Here is a 23,477-nt window from a genome sequence, read left to right on the forward strand (position 1 = left end):
CCAACATTTCTAATATTCTACAAAATACAGAGCAGCAAATAACTCCCTTCTTTCTCTTTCCCTCACCCTTATCTCCACGGAAAAAATAATGTTGAACATCCCAATGAAGTAAAGACAGCAAAAGAGTTCTGTGGTCAGTGTACAGGCAGTGAGGTCCTCATGCTGTTGGTCATCAAGAAGAGGGCTATTTATGATCAGTCTTACAAGAATTAGATATGCTTGTGGCATCAGTAACCCCTGGGAGGTCAGTAGGGCAGGTTTCTGCTGCCGCCTTTAATACTTGCAGCCTTACACAGTATTAAAAGGTAAATCTCATATCCATTAGAAACTGGAGCAAAAGTCACTCAGAAATCATGATCATGTTTCAGAATAATGGACTAAGAAAGGCAAGATTTGACCTGGAAAGCTATTTAATAGACTCCTTATCACACATATGGGGGATATAAACCTAGGCTTATGGAGATTAGGTGAAACAGCTTATGTTTGTCATTATTAATTGTCTTTGTTCTTTCTGAGAGAAAAAATCCAAATACTTACATAGATGCTATAAACCAAAATGTGCTGATAATCAAAAGAGAAATCTCATCTGTTGTACCTGTTACCAGGTTGATAAGTTCCACAACCCAAGTTGATGGAAAATTGGATCATGTGAGTCACCGTGGAAGGGAGCACTGGGAGGACATGGAAGTAATCCACAGCCCAGACATTCCTGTTGTGGCCTTGGTGACTCTTTTGCTTCAGGCAAAACTTGGTTGCCGGAGTCTGCAGCTCCGGACTAATGACAACAGAAACCAAAGATGGAACCTTTAAAAGAAATTAAATCAGGCTTACATAAAACAAATAATATTAAAAAAAGCTCACAAGATACTATTTAAAATAGAAAAGCAACTTCAAATGTGCTGAACCAAACATGTAGCTTTGTCTCTCCTTGCTTCATTTCTGTCAAACATTTTTTGCTGCCTTTTTCCACAAAAGATCCCAAATAAAAGCTTTTTATATTACATACGTAGCTGTTAACACTCTGGATACCAGGTGCTGCTTACCACCTTAGTGGGATCGGTTTGCTTGGTTGTCAAGACACTGTGGAAGAGACTCTACCTTCTGTGTTCGGAAAAATATGGGCTTATTTTGTCAGTGCTTCATTGGTAATGGAAGGTGCTACTTGTCCTGCAGCCTTTCAGCTCACAGAAGCAAAGGCAGGGTAATGGCACGGCTAGTCGGAATACGTGAGAATGGAGTAACAGCATGAGTTCACAGGCGTACGCAGGGAGGATGTTATGTTGTGGAAATAAATGAAAGCATGGCTTTAAAAAGCTTAGCCTTTGTCCTAAAGCAACGTAATTAGACCTTTATTATGTCAAAAGAGGATGTCAGCTTTAAAACGGCTTGTTTTAAAAAAAACCTCCACAATGAAGTCAGTGTAATTCCAGATCCTATCTCTCCCCGAGTTCCCCAATTAATTTTTTATTATTTTACAATTACAGTTTCCTTAGTTTTAAAAAACTTCTACCCCATCTTTCACACAAGAGCAGGCGAGGAGGGAAGCCACGCACAATGAAACAATGCAAGTGACTCAACCAAACCCAGGCCAAACCCTACTGTAAACATTTGCTCTCGGAATGCTATAGTTACAGTGACATTAATGGCACACAGACCTGTGCTTGAAATCAGCCCCATCTTTACCGCCAAATTTCCCACACGCTGTATAAGCATGCCGCATTTCAACCTCTACCACACCCACACGTATATTTTTGCTATCATCTTACAGCAGCAGAGAAAGGACACCTCAGGGCTGAGTCACTCAGGGCAGACAGGGTCTAAATGCGTCCTTGCCCTAGACAGGAAGGATCCTGACAGCCTGAGGTCCTTATTGTCCTTGTTGTCCTGCCTGAGGGTGGTGGATGTGGTTGGAAGGAGGCTGCGCTAACAGGAGAGGAGGAGCTGCCTGTGTACACTGCCAGCAACCACCTCCTGTGGCTGAGTTCATGCCCGCATCACCGCGGACCCTCTTAGAGGGCACACAACTGTATTTAAAATGCAAATAAAAAGCGTAAAATGTGACATTTCCTGTTTCAGGTGCAGGAAAGACATCCAGGCTTTTCCCAGTCACTCTCCTCCCAGCCACTGATCTCACCATGACCGACCCTCTCAGGATGGAGCTCCTGAGTATCAAACCGCAGGAGCTTGACTGGAGGCAGTAGTAACTATTTGTGAGGAGGCGTTACCGCCAAAGTTTTCAGCTAATGGCTGAAAATTTTTTCCCGTTGCCCATTGGCCTGTTATCGGAGCGCTAGCCAATGCTGCACTCCTGCTCTGGGGCGGAGTAACCAGCAATAGCTGCAGAGCTGTGTCGCAAAGGCACCCTGTCATTGTGAGATCTACACCTGATTTAGGTGCTTGGGAAGATCATGTTTGACTGCCCCTATGGAACGCAACATACAACATTGTCGCGATGGCTTAAAAGTAGATCGATCCATCGATCCCACCCACCTACTTTGTTTAAGATGATTTACCTTGTAGGCAGCATAGGTCAGGGTATCAAGAGGTATGTGTTCCCTCCTGCCTTCAATCTTGGCATAGAGTATGACATCATTTTCATGGGATTCTCCAGAATCACAAGTTCCCCCTGTACAATACATATTTGAGGGAGAAAAAAATTAATTTAAGCCCTTGTTTTTGGAAAGTGGAATCATATTACACAGCCACAATTACAAAAATAATTACAGTCAGATGATACTTAACTTAGGATATGAAACAAAAGGACACCAGCCCTAAGGACACAGTGTGTAAGAACTATTTGATCAGATACACCATGCCAGAGACCAAGGGGGTTGACAATTATGAAAACCTCAAGTAACTCTCTTAATCAGCTTATCAAAACAATTTTAATAGAAAATGCTGTGCCCAAAGCAATATTTCTATCTGTGTGCTTTAAATCCTATTTACATAGAAATGCTCAGCTTTTTGAGTCCGCGTCAGTAAACTGTTATTTAGTACTCACACTCTACACAGCCACACACACGGTATGTGAGGATCTCTTGAATGTTTCTCAGCTGATAGTTTGGCAGCTGAGAATTTGCTCTTAGTAGGAAAGGAGGAAGACTGCTGTGTACCTTTTTTGTTGTGATGCTTCTTCTACTATTTACACCATACCCTAAAAGGGACGGACGGAGTCTGTTGTATCACACAAAACATGTGTGTCGTGGTTGCCTCACTGGGATGGGGCCGCATTTTAAATATCTTTGTATTGATAGAATCCAAAACACTTATTAACCTTCTCTGAGACGGCAGACGTATTAGCAAATTTGAGCATTAGGCTCTGCATTATAGTTACGAGAAGGACATCATCACACTAGTTTGGCATTCTGGAAAAAAGTTTTTAAAACAAAGCATCCGTAATTGAAACAGGAAACATATTTCCCTGTACACGAGGGGTATTGCAGGTATTAAAAAAAAACAAACCCAAAAAACGAACCAGAAAAAAACAGGATGAGGAAGCTTCTTTGAAAAGTCTGTAAAGTAGAAAGGTTGTATAAATGAGACACTTTCTCTACTATTTTCACTACAGATGGCCAGTTCTTGGAATGGAACAGGCAAAGCAGTCCAGAGAGCTAGATAAGATGCGCATCTCTGATGTGTATTATACTGTAATAAGGAACTCTGCTTGCCTGAATGTTTCAACTAATATTATTTAATTTACAAGTACATACAGAATACATTTTTCAAGTGATATCCCACTATCCTCTGTGCCTGCATGTGCTGACAACTTCTCCCCTAAGTTCAGAAGGTTGAGCAAATTTCTTTCCTGTTTCTCTTGCAGGTGTTGTAATGCTTGGAAGAACTGGGAAAAAGCATCCTCTTTTTCCTGTGCTTTATTGGTAATTCATGTAACACAGAGGAGATGTGCAACAATATAGGACAACAACATGAGGTCCTCCACTCATTAAATAAAGAGTGCTTTTTCTTGTTGATTCAGAAGGTTGCTTGTGGAGGTCACAAGTTTAGTCTCTGCTTCCTCCTTTATTATTCTATTATTCTCCACTTTTAAGCAAACCCCCTCACCTCCTCTAAACCTGGTGTTGAGAGAATAACCTCATGCGATTTCCTTTATGTGCAAAATAAAAGTTCTGGAAAAACACTGTGAGGTACTGAATGATAACCACCACGTTCATAGGGATTTTGGTCTGTTGCAACACTGAACCAATGCAGCGGCACCGACAACAGTGGGGAGGGGAAGTGGCAGGAGATGTTTGTTCTTGTCTGCTTTCTTAGCCCTGGTAAATCACTGAGGTTGTGCTTTGTCCCAGCAGGGAAGGTCCACAGGTGATGCTAATGCCTCATCAGTGCTTTTCACTAGGGGTGCCACATGGAGGTCATACTCCTCCAAGACCGTAGCAAACTACAGCATGCTCTGTGTCCATCTCACCCTGGGCCAATACATTAGCAGAGGAAAATGTTTATGAATAGAATATGAGCTTTTTCACAGAAACTATTCTGTGTGTTCAGCCAGGTAAGACTGTCCCACCTCTGTGCTACTCCTGTCTCGTCCTCAGGTGCAACTCTGTTCACTCTGGTGGATTAACACCAGGGTTCACGTGGATATGACTGTGGGAGGATATGACAGGTACCTGTAAAATCCTCTGTGGTGTAGTGAGGATGACAAAAATATGACCATCTCTTCTAATAGAAGAAGTAAGGGGCATCGAATGAAATTAGTAGGTACAAGACAACATACTTCTTCACATGAAGAATTGTTTATCTATGGAGTGGCTACAGGGTCTTGTGGGCACAACAGGCAGGTTCAGTTGATAAAAACTAGTACTAAGGATCATTTTAGACCTGGATCTAAGTACTAGTACTAAGGATCATTTAGAGGGACCTACCTGCTACTCCAGCAAATCCTGGGTTATATCTGATAGTCTCGTGCTGGTATCTCAGATATGCTTGGACACCTCAAGTGGCAAGAACAACCTGTGCTGGGGTAATGAATCTTGCCTGAGGACTGAACAAGAGTGAACCCACACCTCTGTGTGCACCAGGTGCTTAAGCTTCCTTTATATCAAGGGAGGTCCAACCCGTGCAGTCGGTGGAGTCCAGCGAGCTGCTCAGCTGCTCCAGCACAGATGTCTCATGGTGAGCTGAATGGGTTTTTCCAGCAACAGTACTGACCACATCTCCTCTAACTATAAAGGAAGTTGAGACACTGACTGTACATGGACACACCTTCATGTAACTTCTATATTAAACTGTTTTAACCTGGAGCTAAATGTTTCTATCAGCCAAAAAAAAAAAAAAAAAATACTGGATAAATCCATGGAAGAAATGCCCACCAACAGCTACCAAAGAGTGCCCTGTCTGGTTCAGAAAAATTTTCATATGCAAGTCAGTGCCATCTGCGATGTTTTTGGGAGGGCTATTTATGTGCCCACCATGCTTGTACACCTGTGTGGGCATCCAGAAGGGTGGCCTCTTGGTCTGACCAAGAGCGGTCAGTCTTACATCCTCATGGGTATCACAGTCATGAAACAGACCTGTCCTCTTCTGAGGAGTATGTAAATTAGTTCTATGCACACTGCGCAATTTAAATCTCACATGCTCCACATGTTGTATTACATGAGGAATGTATACTCACCCATGCTGAAATAAAATCTTAAGTTCCCATAACCTGTAGTGTCCATGTATGGAGTGCATATTTTTCTTTCTCCGTCTCTGAGAAATACCATAGCTGAGCCAGATTCCAGTGTCCCACATTCAGTACCGATGACGGCTCCAAAGATGTCCCACCTGGAGAGGTCAGCAGGGGTGGAGAATGTGCAGAGGCACGTTACCAATAAGCTCATACGAAACGTGTTCCAGGAGTTCATTTGTACATACAAAAGCGTCTGCTGCTACTCTTACAGAGGACAACAAAAAGCAGTGTTTGAAATATGATTCCTACAACATTACTTACATATTCAATACCAGTTTTTAAACTCAGTTGACTCAAATAAAGCAAAGTAAATGCAAATGCTTTAAATAAATTAGCAGAAAAGCATAAATTACTGAAAAAATGAGGCTTTTAATGAATGCTATTACCAAATATTTAGCGTTGTATTATTCTATCATCTTCATTATTTTTCTGGCACAAAAATGTTTAAAACCTAATTGCATTCTGTTTCATTTCATATAATCTTAAGGTTTATAGATCAATGAAACTCGAAAAGCCACATGTCCACCATATCTGCTATACAGTCATTAAATACATAGGTAATAGCTGAATACTCTCTTTTCATCTTCTTGAGCATTTAGGGTAAGAGTTTTTAACTAACACACAAACGGAATACAAAAAAAGACTGCTGTGTTTTTAATATGCGATGATACAATCTTTCTCAGTTTTTCTGTGCAACATTTTCTCTTATTTTTATTCGGTGATAATTAAAAGAGCTGTTGCAAGATTTCCAATTAAATATTTTTTATTGAAAATATGTTTTCATCATGAAAGTGTTGGTTTCTTCAAAACTCGATTGAAATATTTTGAAAGATTAGGAACCGTTGAAAACTCGTACATTATTTTGGTCTGATACATTATTATTCATGTTGAAGTCTTTAATTAATTCATAATAAACGATTTTAAAAATAAAAGGCTGATAAAGCAATGAATTTATTTCGTATCACTAGATCCTGATAATCCAGTCGTTGAACTAGCCAGCGTGATTCAGGATGAATGAGAGAACGCTGAAGTTCGGAAACCTTTTTGGGAAGGCAGAGCCTTTTCCTGTCCCCTTCCAGCAGAAGCAACCTCTAGCAGCAATGTGCCATATGACAATTTCATAATCTGTCATTGCAAGAACTTAACAGTCTATTTATCAGTTTAACCATTCCAACTATTTCAAAATGTATTTCTAGGATCTTCTTAAAAGCTGCCAGTTTCCCTATGGACCTAAGCTGTGACAGACCAGCGATGTGCCTGTTTGGAAATCCTGCTTTGAAACCGTCAGACATTTACACAGGAATTAGCAAGCTTAACATCACTGAAAGGCTTTTCTGATATAAATATGATAATGGCAGCATAGTTTAATCTAACCCTAATTCCGAGAGAAGTATTTCAGTCGTGCAGATTTTGTAAAGGTAATGTGCAATATAATCAAAACACGATTTTGAAAATGGGTCTCTCGGGCTGAAGGCAAGTACCGAATTAAACAGTCGTGCCTGCTCTAACTTACTCGACAAAACCTCACAATGCTCCATTGATCTTTTGTATGCTCTATTTAGCTCAATTAAAACACTCTCTGTAGTGACCCACAAAACAGCTCGGGGTCATGAAAGATGCAGATCATGGATGTTTCCAGGGATCCTCTCCTTTTAGGCAGCAGTAGAAATGAAGACCAGAAAGTTCTACACCGCTAAAAAACTGGCACTTTAAGAAAAATACATCAAAACACTGTCTGTAAGGATAAATGGAGAAAGAACCTGGGTGATGGCATGATGGAGATGCGGACATTCTTGATTAAACTCTCTCCCTTACGAGGGGAGGGATGCTTTTCCCTGTGGTTTGAGAGCTGGCAGGCTCCAGCTGACCTTACAAAGGGGAGCCGGAGAACGTCCTGCAAGCTCTGTCTCAGGTATAAAGTGCTTCTGTGACTGTTTAAACACAGCAAAACAGTATTTCAAATATAGTTCAAGTTGCATTCAAAAACATTGCTCTAAGAAGGGATTAAGAAAGCTCATCTATTTGCAGTTGTGTACACCTCCCAAAGCAAAGCCCCACAGAAATGTTGCAAAGAGGGACAGTGCCGGTGACGATTTTATCCGACGGGGATGTAGTCCACATCACCCCAGCTCAGTGCGCATTCACGGCTACATGCAATTGAAACCTCCATTCTTACAGCAAAAGTCGAAAGCAGCAACTTTCCAATATAGAGTAAAATTTGAAAAGCAAAAAAAAAAACCAACCCAAAATGTGAGATCTTAGGCTGCCACACCACCGATATTTTACACACAGGGGGTTAGATCCGGAGCTGGTTCCTGGGACGGCACCAGGATGAGTGCAGAATTCACCTGCCACTGCAGCCTGGCTCTGCAGCCTGCAGCTAGACACTGTGTGACAGTGAAAATGTAATATTCCTAATTTGGAAGAAATTGTGCATTTGCTAAGCAGGGTACGGGGTAAGCATTTTATTTTCTTATTTCTACTCACTGCAGCATTTACTACCGTAATTAATTTTTAAAAGTTTACTCATTATCTAAGAAGGAGGTGTCCTGATTAGAACAGCTGACGATGAGGGATCTGGCCTGACTTAGCTCAACTAAACCCCTGGTCCAGCAGAGACGGGACCTACAGACAGGGCAGATGTCCCCAGGTAGCACTCCCGTCCTGTTTTTTCAAGATGAAAAACAGACTGAGAGAACATCTCAAACGTATCCCACATGGTCGCCCAACACACAACACGCCTCCTCATTTTCTTTCCTTTGTCTGAAACAGTACCCGCTATGCCACGGGTTGATTATTCGAACTGGGACGGAGTTCACAGTGAATATTTTTTCCGTAAGCCCCAAATAAACCGTGTGTCCACAGGACGCATTAGCATGTGTTTCTTAAAAGGTGCTCTTTACCTTCAGCACAGCATAGGCAGCATTTGAATCAGCTGCTAATGATCTGCAGCGCTTTGTAAGTTAAAATCAACATTCAGTAGAGACCCATAAATTAAGAGTGTACGTTTCTCATTGCCCTGGGGTTACAGCAACTAATGAAATTCCCCTTTTTTTAAAATAAAAAATTGGTGGTTATTTTCTTTTTGTCAGAATTTGTACACTGAGGTATATAAAATGCCACTTCTTTACCAGGACACTTTTCTCCTAAAGCTCGCTCATATTTTGGCAAGAGCGGTAATTTTGCTGTCCTAGATGGTCTCTTTACTTTCTGTGCCCTTGCAGCAGTCCCTGCTGGATCTGGCTTTACAGGTATTCTTTGAATCCTTATATTTATTTAAAGTAAAAATAGTAAATTACCAGCCAAATCCTCAACCCTGGCAGGGTAGACATGGCCACACTCTTGGTGCTGGAAGGTGAGAGCAGGCTGCTGCTTCAGCTGTCCTGCCTTCTCCTCCTCCTCCTCCTCCTCCAGCACCTGCAGGCTTCTGCACAAGCAGGAGCTCTCTCATGGCAAAGCGTGGCTCACCGCAGGGATCCAGAGGGGGACGAATTTCTCAAGGAATTTGATTTCATATGGATATGAGTTTGTTAAAAACACTCAGTTGTGACAGAATGAACAAAGAGATCAACATTCTGTGTTTCTTCAGAATGACTATATAATTCACAAGCACGACTTTTTTTCAGAATGATCTGGAAACGGACTGTTCCTCCTCGGCTTACCAGACTTATTCCTCCCCAAAATCCACAATCACCTGTTGTTTACTGTATTACTATTTATTCTAGTCTTGGGGCCCTGCACAGGTGAGGGGCACTCACCCTTTAGGCTGGCTCTCAAACTCTTCTGCCCACTGCTCCTGGGCATCCTCCGTGGAAAGGTCCACGTCCCGGGTTGTGGCGAAATTGAACTCGCTGCCTTCTGTCCCATGGAAGTAGATGGCGTTTCCATCCGACTGGCAGCTATGCTGTGGACAAAAGGAGGTGACGTTACGTGGGGTTTTGCCAGGGCAGCTGTCCTGCTCATGCACCGCCTGAGCTCAGAGCAAGCTGTACGTTACCTAATGACTCACTGACGCCTGAAACAAACTAAAAATAAAAAATGGACGGTCGTCTTTTATCTTTCTTGGCCCTCCCCCAATGACAAGTGCATCCTGGTCTCATACCTGCTTCCCTACAAATGCACTTCAGACCATTGTAAAGCTGTGTTTGCATAGAAAAGCCATGTACCATACCTCTGGGCGTTTTTGATTTCTATTTTAAAGCATTGCCGTTACGTCTGGCACACACACAGCCGTGTGTACAAATAGCTTTAGTAGTATATCAAATATTGCTGTGGATACTTTGTCGGCGTAGGAGTTTCATGCTGTGAAACACATGTAAGATCTCCATGCCTGAATTTTGGCCAGCAGAGATGTTTGCATGTGAAATTGCTCTGCAGTCATATACAGTAAACTTTGGGTCTGAGTGTACGAGTGAAAAGGCTATATGTGCCATATTTAATTCAAATAACAAATAGCTCTATAGGCAACTAGCTCTTGTGACACAGCCGTCTCAGGGAGCCTCTGAGGCTGCCCCCAAACCCAACGCATCTGCTTTCCCGTTGCATTTCTGGATATACCATCTCAGCAGCATCAGATGAAGCCACGGGTCTGCCCCAATGTGCCCTGACTACCAAGAGTCTCCAGGAGTATTGGCCTGGAAGAAGCTGTCTGTGAGGAGCACATGGGGGCTACAGCACAGATTTTCTTCTCTCTCCCATCCTGCTTTTGCATTCTTGAGTGTCTGATAAAATGGTAAAAGTCTGCAAAATCTGTGTAGCTGAAACAGATACTGGAAGCTTCTAAAGAAGACTTACGTGGCCATAATGCCAACTGAGAAGTTGGCATTTTATTGAATTGTTCATATTACAACAAATACTGATAAAAGTAATAATTAGCTCAAACCCTTTTTCTGGCTGGAAACTTGGTCGCATTAAAAGTGATAACTGAAATAAGAAATGGTTAATTAGAGTAAATTCTGCATTCTTACCACAGTTCAACTTCTGAAAAAGAGATATAATAATGCCAAATTTCATTGACCTTTTCAGTATTGTCTATGCAATGCCCTCTTGTCTCTGAACCCCTTTATAACGTGCCGAGGGAAAGTACGACGATCACCTCTTCTGCCTTTAAAAAGGTCATGGTGGTGTCATGTAAGTGAATAATTAAATTGTTAACAAAGAGAAAGATGTGGCAAAAAATGAAAACTGGCCACTACATCTTTGTCTATGTGATTTTATGAGCAAAGTGCAAAATAACACATTTTGTCCTATTCTATAACTCTTCTTTCTTTTACCAATGCAAAAAAAAGACATGACTGGAATTGTTTTGTTGATGATTTTCAAGTATGGTTGCCCATAACTTAGCAATTAATTTATATTTAGGAATGTAATATGTGACTACATTTTTAGAGATGTGTATACATTGATAGAAAAAAATCTGAGTACCTGAAGTCTGATTTTAGTGTAGAGACTTTCTGGTCTATAGTGGAATGACAACAGCTCTGTGTTTATGAACACTGACTAAAAGAACACACTATAAAGGTGTAAAGACTATTTCAAATGCTAAAATACGCAAATTGCTGTTAAAGTGTTTTTCTTCCAAAGAAAGGTCAAAGCAATAGAAAGATTCTGGTGTTGATCGTTTATCACAGAAATGAAAAAGATTTTGTCACAAGCCTCCTTGCTCTGGTAATGCACCATATTCACAGTGCACCATACATGCAGCTGCTGCCACTGAAAAGGCAGAATAATTTACACATAAAATATTTTATAACTAGCAAAAATTAATGAAACAGTTTTGCATTTTACTTCTCTTTGAAAAACATTGTTTGTACTAGGCTGTTCCTTATAGTTGACTGAGAAATGGCTTTTGTTCACTGACTTTATCCTTCATGCTCACAGGTATTGCTAACATCAGAACTTTCACAATAATCTGTTTATTTTGCTCCTTTCTTTTCAGAATTTTCTTCATTTGTTGAACAGAAATTAAGAAACAGAATTGATCTGTCAATCAATCTGCCACAAAACTCCTATTAACTGCAGGCAGTCAAGCAAATACACTAAAAATAAATATACAGGCTAAAACTTAATTTTAATTTATACGTAACCCTTCATCTCTTAGGAAACAAATAGACAAATAGATCCTACTGAGCTAGTTATTACAATCGCATAAAAGCTTTGGAAAATCCTTTATAAGCCTTACTTATTTCTCGGGTGCTAAGTTATATGTAAGTATATACTTGATAGTGGGGCGTGGAACTAGTAATCTCTTGCCTGATGAAAGCCACCTATTAAAATAAACACAAAATAGATACAACCCCATTATCATTTAATGTTTGTATGTCCTGCTGCTGCCTAACAGAATATTTACTGAAGTACATCGGATGGAGTTTCCATTTAGGTTGTCAAGATAAATAAATGGGCACTTTGGCAAAAGGGTGAATATGTACTTATTTATACAGTGGTGTATGATCAACCCTTTATGAAAGCTCAAAAGGATACAGAAGCCTCATTTATTTCATTAGTTCTATAAAACTATCTCTATGCTTTTATAGAGAGCTCTACAGTATCTATGAATATGTATTTCAGGGATATTTTATGCGTTAATGACCCACACAACGTATGCCTCAAATTACCCTCTGCTCACATTGGCTTTGAAACTCCCTTGAAACAGCTACACAGAAGAAAAGTTCCAACTGGGGGTTAACTCCTTCTATTATTCTACTTACCTACGGAACCAGTCATAGAAGCTCATTACCTTTAAAGAAAGATGCTAAAACCACATCTATGGCTTTTAAAGAAGTTCTGAGGGAGTGCCATCATTTTCTGGTACTTTTTTGCCCCAGTGCCACCATTTGGGACCCTGGATACATGCCCATGGGAGAAGCAGGTGAGGACCAGCTCCACCTGCATGAGCTGAGCTGCTCCAGCCGGGGCCAGGGCTCCTCTGCTCATGATCTCATCCTCTCCCACCTGCCGCGTTTCTCTTGTCCGTATAATCATCACCCCCTCGGTTCACACTTAGCTTCCATATATTTCTCTCAATTTTTCAAGCAGTTGCTATCCATCCCTGCTTTAACTGATCTTTTTTTTTTCATCCGATAGGCTGCCAAGGGGAGAACAACCTCAAAGAGCACTGAGCCCAATTTTCTAGGAGCAAAGGAAGCTCCACAGGAGATGGTCCTGCACCGGCATTGCCCCCAACTACCTTGTCAGTCTTGTTCAACATCCAGGAGGCTGCTGACTGTGTTGGATTATTTTGCGGTTTTGTAATAAGGCTTGAACAGATTAGAGACTGAATTGAAACCATCAGACTCCTTTTCTCTTGGGTTCAACCCAGGATTTGAATCCAAGCCTCCAGAAACAAAGAACTGAAGTACAATTTACGTCCTGTGCTGCCTCTTTCCCAAATTAAAGGCTTTACGCTTGCAGTGGTAGTCTATATGCTTCCAGCACTCAAGGACTGAATTCTACAGGTCTTTTTTTTTGTCATTCTAAAGTGATAAAAAATCTGGAATGAACAGGTACTGCCTTTTGAAACCAACTGGATTACGTTGTCCCTAAACCGGAGATACTGCAGATCTCTCTATGTAGATATAGAGTTGTCTCTTTTACAAATTTAAGATTCAATTTGTTCTCTGTTTCATTTTTTATTTAAACGATTTATAAGATAAGAACAAATTATCTTGCTGAGCAAATTTTATAATCAGAAAGGCCAAACGACAGCGACTTGTAGGATATTTCTCCTTGTTACCATGGAAGCATCAGCTTTAGGTCCAGAACTAGAGCAGAATTTAATTTTATTTAAAGGCAATTAAAAGCACGGGGAACGTTTAGTGTGTCCTTGCACAAATTACAACATTGAAAAGTTAACTAATTTGTGAGAAAAAATTAATTTGGGGAATAAATCCTTTGACAAATCTGATAACCTTCACTAAACAAAGTTTTCTCCCAAATCACCTACATAATAGAACGCAGGACACTTGCAGGCACTTGAATGGAGCCACTTCACAACAGCAGCTACTTCCCATTGTCTGCAACTGGAGTGGGACCATCAGCCTGCCATAAGTAAACTGTTGTATTCCTAAATAAACAACCCCCGCCTGTTGCCAAACGGAAAGAGGCCAAGTTCTGTTCAGGGACTGTGGTCATCCCAAGGGAAAATAAAACAGTTTAATTTAATCTGGCACTACCAATACTATTATTCACTAGCTGCAATTGTTAAGCTATTGCTTTGCATGAATAGGGCAAAATGAAAATTGGCTGGACGCATTCCCATATCTCAGCGTGCTTGGATTTGCTTTCAGTCTAATCTTCACTAAGAATTTTCTGTGTTTCTAAAGTTTGTCTACTGGATAGTTATGGTATCACTGTTTTTCCCCTACTTTCAAGGTCCTGCATGGCTCATCCTCACCTGCCTCCACCATCCCCCTCCATGCACCATCTCCTGGCTCACTTTTCCTTGACTGCGGATATTTCCCACTACTTCTCCTGGTGGGATGACAAATTTGCGTGCCCTTGCCCATTCTGCCCACCATGTTTGGCAAATTCCCCACAAGATGAAGTCCTTCAGACACTTAACGTTTTCCTCAACAAGCTTTGCATTTGATTACACTGAAGAATGCACTGCTTACCAGGATGAGCACTCTCCCCTCTTGCAATATTTCCTTTCACTCTTGCATCTCCCCAGCGCCAGCTTATCTCTGGTTTTATAAATGGATTGCAATTTCCTGGGACACAGGCTCTTTTCCGTTTGTGCCTGAAGAGGCAGCAGTGGTACGTTCCTTGCTCAGGGCTCTGATGCCACAATGGTACCACTACTACAAAAAATACATTTTCATCCTAAAATTGCTGTTATCTAAGAGTATTTCTAGTCTACGCGTATTTCTAGTCTATGAATATTTCTAGTCTATGAGTACAGTTCTTAGCCAAGTTGTTTATGAAAGCCAGCAAGTCTTATTAATTCAGGTGAGCTTTCTGTTGTACATTATGAGGGCATTAGCTAATAATTTGAGGACACAGACTATGGGAGAGAGTAGTGCGTGGTCTCAAAATCAATCAAACTTTCATCAAGAGTCTGTCACCCTCTTTATCCTACTCTATACTCCTTACATGTTATATTTTCTACCTACAGCTTTCACCTTTTTCCAGTAGGTGCTTTTGGGAAATCCTCTTGACCGTCTGAGATGCAGAAGGGTTTCAATTAGGACTGCTCAAAACCATTGGCCAGCAAAAGCAGGGAAATCAGATTTGGTGAAGCAGGTACTTTCCAACTGGACTTGTTTATGTTTTCATAAATAAATACTGACCAACTTTCTATGGCATCTAAACGGTTTAAGGGCCCCAAGTAAGATCTGGGATCCTACATCATGTAGCATGCCTGAACAATCTCTGCATTTTTAAAGACTTGCATGAGAGCACCACGCAAAGAGACATCTGTTACCCTCAGCATGACCCATTGGCTGGGAGGGACCTCTGGAGGTCTCCTGTTCACCCTGCCATGTGAAGTAGCACAAGCATCAACCAGATCAGCCTGTCACAGTTGCAGCTAAGAACACAGCCGTGAAGATTTTTAGAAGCTCAAAAGACAAAAATTGGGAATGTAAACAGAAACACTGAAGTTCATCCAAACCAGCTTCTGTCCCAGTTGTTCAAGTCAAACTTGTGAATCAATAAATACCTCTTGGCTTTACAGTATGGGATTTCTTTACTTGGAGAGCAGAACAGAGGGCAACTAAATGATACAACTGTGCCATTCGGAGAAGCATCAACAGAAAACACTAGTGTGAAATTCCTCAGTGTAACAGATTTTTGGCTGAGGTGCTGCATATCATCTTCCCGAGGCTCATCCCCACACTCCCATGAAAATGTTGTTCACCTCTGTGCCTTTAAAGTATCCGCAGTCATCTTTACCGTCATTTAATTAGGTTTTTATCAGAGATGAACACTGATGCACCTCTTCATATTATCTCTCCTGGGCCTAATGGCCCCGATGATTCTTTCAGACAGCTGTAGCCTCACAATTTATTTTTTGGCGACATTTCTTGCATTGGAATGAATGTGTTGGGCATTTGGGCAGTGCCAGCTTGCAAAGGGCTGACAGCAGATGGAAAGAAATCTGCCCAGTATGCCTTCACCTCTACACGAGCAGAGGGCCATCAATTTCCCCCATTAAGGAGTTGTCACGCAGCCCACCCAGCTGGAGGAGCATCTCTCATAGCCAGGCTGGCTGGTGAATGCTATTCAAATACAAAACGCACTTTAAAAGGAAACGAAAATATCGTTTGTCGGCAAATTGAAAATGCATGGCTTTGACCGCAGCCAATTTTTTAATGACTGTAATATTTTAAGTGATTATTTTTGCCACTTCAGATTGCTCCTTAGAGAGGAGAGGTTTTTTTTAATTAAAATCTAGGCAATGCAAACAGATGAGATACGAGAAGCAGAGGAACAAGAAAAAAGATGAAGAAAATTAATTAAAGCAGCATTGTCAATGGAGCCATAAATTAGATATTGTGTCTTTCTGGGAATGAGTCATGCAGGTTTTCAAAATTTTTAGATGTTGACATGATAGCAGGTAGAAGGATAGATTCACTCTTGATAAAATTGTACTCTGTATGCAACGTCTTATCCAGCAAAGGTACGATGACAGAATTTAGGGCAGATGCTAAATTCTAAATTCTGTGGATTTGGTTACTAACGCTTCTGGCCTGAAGTCCCTTCTTTAACCAAAGAAGAAACCACAATGTGATTGGAACACTTTCCCACAAGATAAACAGGGTTTTAATCTTTCCCACACGCTACATTTTTACATCATTTAATATAGGTTACAGAATGAAAACCTTGGCTGCGCAAACAGGCCAGGTGCACGGAGGGTTATAGTGCACCTTCCCTTTCCAAAACAACGGGATGAAACTTGTCCCATGACATTGTAACAAACAGCTTATAAAGTGTGTTTTCACTCATCATTTCTGATTATAGACTCTTATTCAAAGGCTAGTGCTCAAAACACTTTGATTGTTTACGAGGGATTCATATGATTTATATGGTTCCTAATTTTCTAGGACATTTCATGATGTTTGTACAACACCGGTCATTCTGGCGATGACTGATTTCCTTAGTGAGTCATTTAACTGGCATGAACTGAACTATTCCTCTATGTTATTGGGAACTATTGATGTTTCTAGCACTCTGCAGTGAGCATGATTAAATTTCATCTGTTCTTCTGAAAGTAATGATACGTATTTACGCCACTGTAAAATTAAAGTGAGAAAGAGTCAACCAAAGTCATTTCTAGTCTTTGGCATCTAATGGGTCAATTCATGTTGTTTTTATTAATGTGCATCTCACAGTGACCTGCAAAGACCAAATTCTTTCCTTCTAGGAGGCAGGAAAGACCCCTGGTGCTTTGACGCCAGCTCAGAGCTAACGCTGGCTCCCTGCCACCCCCCGCCACACTTCCGAGCCACGGGGAACTGGCATGGAGAAAGGTGCAGGTTCAGCATCGCTGCCCGACAGCGATTCTCAGCTGCCCAAACAACTCACAGCACCGCAGCAAACCACCTATCAGTTCCAATGACCCCCTAGACACTGTATCTAAGTATTATTATTTTAATTAACAGTGTGATTGTTAACAAAAAAAAAAAAAAAAAGGCAAGAGCAAGTCTATGGATGGGCCAGATCCATGGATATACGCATCCTATGGATGTACAGATGCCTCCTCATGGACACAGCTCAGAGTGCCCGCACTCTCACTAAAGGGAGCCGGTCGACAGGTTTTGTGCACCCTGCTCTGCTTTCTTCACCTCTCCTCCCCTCTCACACTCCTCCTTCCACCCACAGAGAAGCAGGAATGGCTCTCAGATGAGGTGCAGCAGGAAGCCTGCTCGCCTCTTCCCAGGAAGATGTGGTGGATAAGGGCTCCTGCAAGGCAAAGCAGCTGGCTAGAAGGCTGGGTTTGGCCCACAGACCAAATACTGCCTTGCTGTATCTTATTCAAAAACAAAAGACTCTCATCAGAAGCACCTATATCTGCATAACTTTATCCAATATAAGGTCATAGCAATTTCAGTCTGCCATTTTCACACTGGCAGACATAGAGCATCACCTTTCCTCCTGCAAACAAATATATTTGATCTAATTAAGACAATGGGTACCTTACCCCTTTTTTAAACCAAAAAAAGGGAAAAAAATCTTGTTCATTTCATCACAAACAATTAAACCTGACAAAGATAGATAGATATATATATGGACTATCAGAATGTTTGTTTTCAAAGAAGACTATCCAAAGCCATTCCTACTAATTAACAGAGTATTCAGACATTTGGAAATCTGCTCTGGAGCTGGGGGTGTGGAATAGGTTAATCGGCCTTTTTTTTTTTTTGCCAAACTCCTAGGCCTGCGTGCATGTCTTCCCTGCTCAGTGACATACAACAGCACAGGTTCAGGAAGGACTCGCAGACCTAGGATGTGCACAGCCCTGATGTGCTCAGGGTGTGGTGGGAGGTCATGGAGTTTTATGGCACATTTTTGGCATACATGGCATACATTTTCGGCATATTTTTCTGAGTGTGAGTGTTCATTTTGACCACTCTCTTTTTATGCAGCTTTCTCTTCTGCTAAGCTGACACGCATTTCTGGGAAATTAAAACGAGCTGAATGGTGACGAGCTGTTACTTAAGGGGTTTACTGTATCAGGATATTGGGACGGGGGCGTTTTCAGGATTTATTGGTCGTGTCTATGGTAGCGAATAACATGCATCATGTACCCAACTTGCTCAGTGAGGCTGGTGCTGACCTTCCCCCCTCGCCCCCGTGCCATGCTATGGCGGGCTGCATCCTCGCCTGTAGACAACCCCAGGTGTAGTCCCCGAGTCCTGCAGACCAAACCAGCTAAGCCGACCAGCTGGATACCAAGTGAAGAGTGGCTGCAACTGCTGTGAGACAGTAATTCTGTAACTTGACTCTTCTCAAAGGTGAAAAGCGTCACTGGGTTAACACATCATGACCAAACGCGTCGCCGCTCTAGTGTCTGTAATGATCCGTACTGCTTTTTCCTACATGTGGAAAAATTCCAGAGATAGGTGGCTTGGTCTCAATGCTATTTCTATGCAATTGAAGCACTGCAGAAACATAAACTACAAGACTGTTGAAGCTGCCTCCCTTCTCAACCTCAGTTTTTGGGCTTGCACATCCAATCTTGGACCGGGGCAATCGGAGAAAACTAAAACACTTGGCAAATGCTGTACCTCAAAACACAACAATTTCTGGTCAAATATACAAGATATATGAAGTGTCCTGTGAAAGATGAGATCGCTTTTCTGTTCCATAGGAGTAGAGATCCAAGAAGCATCACTGAAGGAAGAAGATTTCATCTTTTCCCCCAGTTAGCTCTGAAGTCTTGAGGACCACAGACCTTTAACAGGTCTCAGAGCACAGCACTGCTTCATGCCTTTCAGCGATCTCCACCACCAGTGCAACGTCCTAACCACGCTCAGTTGCAAGGCCGTGCTCACGCTCAGAGTTGTCACTGGAAATATTGAAATGCAGTCAGGAATTTATCCTGTTCAACACCCTTCCACACAGTCCAACACAGATAAATACGTTCCAGTGGATCCAATTAATCTCCTAAGGGTTGCTTGGCCTTGCTAACAGCATCTTTCCTGTCTTTTGCTGTCTTCTTTGGAACTGAAACACACAAATTCAGTGGCTTATCTCTCAGCTTGCTTCCTATTTCAGTAGCCAGTTCCAGCTGCGTCTGCAACCAGCCATGTGCTTTCAAATGAGTGGCAACCACTCCTGAGCGCAGCAAGCAACGTAATGAAATTCCTGGTCCAGGCTCAAGCAGGCTGGGAGAGGAGTAGAAACCACTTCCCAAGACGGGCACAGGCAAATTCCCACAAGTGCTTATTGAGAACACACTGTCCAACTCCACCAAACTGTGAACACGTTTGAACACGTGTTCACACAAACTGTGAACGCGACCAGTCGACACATCGGTGCATAATTACCATTACTGCTTGCACTGTCCACTCCAGTGACTGAATCCATCACAGAACCTAATCTAGGACCCAGACAAGTCTTCATGGTAGCACTTTTCTTTGTTTCAGCTGTGTTTTTACCTTATTAATCCAAGCAGCTATTAATCTGAACAGTTTTACCGGGAAAACTGGATTTGTAATGTTTGCTATTTATTTTAGTAGACCTCAAGTACTACCAAAGTAAAACTCTACAGAAGAAAATATATTTTCTTTTCAACTTGGTAAGCATCCAACAATAGCGTGTACCAGGCATAACAAGCAATTCTAAAAGCCACCTACTGAGCAACTATTGGGAAAGAACTTGCTGAACCACATCTAACTATGTGAGCAACAGCAACATTTATTCTAAACTACCAACAAACCATATCTTAATGCCTTACTAACAGAGTAACGCACTAAGGCAACAAAATGGTAATTAATGAGAATTCCCTTAAAAGGTTTGGGATGGCTGAAGAGATGGGTGGGGTGGGCAGTTCAAAAATGCTAGGATCATAATTGTAACCGGATTAGGCCAGGGACCACTCTCTGGCCTTGACACCAAATAACACAGCAGAGTTTGCACCCACCTGGGCAAACGCTCTCCTCCCAGAAGAGCGGTTTTATCCCTGCTGCCTACTGGAAACAGTCCCTGGCCCATCCATGAGGATATATCCCTTGAAGATAAGGCCTGGGAGACTGCCCAAGCCCAGGCCAAGCAACGGGGTGCTGTAACAACTAAGGTGTGCAAAATCACGGGCTCATGTTCGTACCCTCATTTGCTTCATTTACTACCCTGGATGTGCCACAAAGCCTCCAAGGAGAAGGTTCCACCATCTGAGCAACACCTGCTAGGGCAGTCCAGAAGTAAACACTTAGAGAAAAAGTAAACGCATAGAGAAAGACTGCTTCTACTCGTTTTTCTACCAGAAATAAGTATGTATTTTCCCCTCTTCTTTCAGTTCTGACTGCCAGCTGGATGAGCTATCTCAGATTGACACCGCCCTTCCACCTGAGAAATATGCAAAATCAGTCATTCTGGGTGGTGAAAGGCGGTGAGCAAGAAAGGAGAATACAGAAAATAACTCCATTAAATTGAAGAAATGTATAAAGATCATTTTTCTTGTTTCTTTTTGTTTTTCTTCATATTTCATTCCCTCGGTCCAATTAATTGGACTAGATGATCCCCAGAGGTCCCCTCCAATCCCTACCATTCTGTGAAATTACTTATATTTATGGCCCAATTTAGGAAAAGAATTGACCCACAGTTTTGTATATACTAATCAAAATTGAGTTAGACAACAAATAACATCTCGAAATGTGACTGTTGACATTGTCAAGGAAACTCATAAGGAAAAATACTGAAGGAAGCCAGTGAAGAAGTTAACAAAAACTTCAGGAAAGACTTTTAACACCATTTTATCTAAAATGCTAATTGAAAAAGGACAGGAGGATATGAATTGAAACTTGTATGGCAAAAAAAAGGTCTCATCAGCTTGAAATGGAGTTTGACATAGTCATAGACTCTGGGTATGGAAACTTCTTTAAAAAACACATAGGTGAGAGTTACAAAAGGTAACACAGTATAACAAAGAAATTTGCTGATCCCTTAGTGAAAACGTACGTAAAAATTTAAAATTGCTATAGAAACTTTCTGAACAAACTTCAGGACTATTTAGCAAGTTTTAGATGTCTGGGAAGAAAAAGGACTTGTAGGAAAAAGAGAACCAGAATTAGCTTTGATGCAAGCTATCCCTGTAGCGTTGTCAGGGTTTCTCCAATGTTATTTGGCAGGACAATGCCTTCAGCTGTGATAGAGAAAACTCCTAAAAGCTTCCCCAGTTTCTATGAACTCTTGCAGCCTGAGAGCATTAATGATTTGGGAATCCTGTGAAGACGTACCAGCCATGGCTGCCGTCATTCTGCCGTTATACCAGCCAAGTTACCTGACTGCTGTGAAACGCTGCTTGAAACAGAGGTGACTGGTATGGTAACATTTAAAATGTGGTGTAATACACAATGTACAAAGATTCTCTTCTTTCTATTTATACACAATAGTGTGCTTGTGATGAACTGAGATTAGAGCTATATAAAGGTTTTAAAGAAAATATTAGAAGTTTTGTAAAGTTTTATATAACGTTCCAATCCTGAAAAGCACAAGAACTTTGTCAAAAAAATTGTCATTGGTGTTATAATGTTATGACAGGGTCTATGCTGAATCTGATGTAAATCTTGACACAATGTATAGCTTTACATTTGACTTAACATGAAATTCACATTGCAAAATCTGTTCAAATCACATTTGGCAAGATGGTTTCTGAAAATTTGAGGAAAACTGGAGCAAAAACCTTAAAAATGAAATGCGAGTATGGGAGTGCTCTGATGACAATTTAGATACACTAAAAATGTTTGAAATAACTACAGGGTCCCATGAAGAATAAAAGCCCCGCATCACACATAGCCTTAAGACAGTGTGGCTACACCAGAGTCTTACACTTTGACTTAACCCGGTGTAAATGGCTACACGGAGCCTAATGTCATCTGGGAAGAGACAGATGCACATTTCACTTGCCCCTAAAACAGAAGATGACCTTGGAGGAACGGCAGGTTGGTGGATCCTCACTGGCATCTCATATAAAGTTTGAGCTTGTAAAGGATTTCTGTCTAGGAGCACTAAGGGATCTCTCAGTTTAGGTCCCTTGTCTTTCATGTAACCAGAGCTGTGTGCTGACACAAACTGGCTGAGTTTAACTAAACAAAGAAAAAACCCAAACCCCGATAACAACAAAAAAATCAACAACAACAACAAAAAGAGAGGTTTATTTGCTAAAGTTTAGATGTTCTTTGTGCATGTTTCAGAAGGAGCGAGCAGTGTTTAGGCTTGGTTGGCTGAGAAGAAGTAACTGCACCTGTGGCACATCAGTCTTTGCTTTGCTTTCACTCCTACACATGTGTAAACTGGATTTTAAAATCCAAAGATAAAACCGACGACACAACAAATGTGAACTGATTACAGAAAATTACTTCATTAAATATGCAGGACATTATTTGATTCTAAAATCTCATCGGAAAACTTTGGCATTGTAGTTTAAATGGTCTTACTGAAGTAAAAATAAGTCAATATGCAGGTACAGTGAGTAGGTTAGTGGGATTATGTATTTTTAAAGAGATTAATCTGAGACCATTCATATCAGGTTCTGTGGGAAAAGGATGAGGCCATAACCAACCTCTTACTGCCCTCAATATTCGACATCTGTTTCCTGTGCAATTGCCAAAACCATTACCAGCATCGTAAATGAACCCTGACATCAAAAGTGCCTTTTTGTGAATGAAAAATAGGATGGAAACGAAAAGTCGTCTGCTGTTCAACTTCTGACTGCTTGGAAACATAGAAATCAAGAATCCAACTGATTTCCAGATGCTGAACAACTCTGCATCTGAAGGAACTTTGTGCACAGAGATCTTGTAGGGCTCCTTAGAGTTTTGCCCAAGGTTGTATGATCTTGCTGGATCTCATATATCAAAACAGGATCTTAATGAAAAAGAGACTTCTAAGGAGCAGCCACTACCTGAATGCACCCTGCAATAGCAATGTCATATTCACAGTCAGAAAAAGTGGGAAACCATAGTTTTTTGTGATGGGTTGTGATGAAGCAAGTAGTGGTAGCAGAACAACACCAAGATAAACAAACAGGTAGATTGCAAAATATCCAATGGAGAGACTTGAATTTGTTTCAAAATATTGCACTGTTTTGCTAAAAGGAAGCTGTTTCCCATTTTCTGCTACATGATCT

The 23,477-nt window shown here is 41.3% G+C and overlaps 1 protein-coding gene across 2 annotated transcripts in view; it reads right to left on the reverse strand.

Moving 5' to 3' along the window:
• RELN (reelin) overlaps nucleotides 1–23,477 on the reverse strand; it is a 293,678-nt gene that overhangs the window by 110,288 nt on the left and 159,913 nt on the right. For both annotated transcript variants that reach the window (XM_074574094.1, XM_074574188.1), the window contains exons 11-14: nucleotides 9,448–9,593; nucleotides 5,633–5,784; nucleotides 2,514–2,626; nucleotides 596–804 (exon numbers count right to left, since the gene is read on the reverse strand). In XM_074574094.1, the coding sequence (XP_074430195.1) occupies nucleotides 596–804; nucleotides 2,514–2,626; nucleotides 5,633–5,784; nucleotides 9,448–9,593 (620 nt within the window). The remainder of the gene's footprint in view (nucleotides 1–595; nucleotides 805–2,513; nucleotides 2,627–5,632; nucleotides 5,785–9,447; nucleotides 9,594–23,477) is intronic.

Source organism: Larus michahellis, chromosome 1, assembly GCF_964199755.1.
Source record: "Larus michahellis chromosome 1, bLarMic1.1, whole genome shotgun sequence".
Lineage (NCBI taxonomy): Eukaryota > Metazoa > Chordata > Aves > Charadriiformes > Laridae > Larus > Larus michahellis.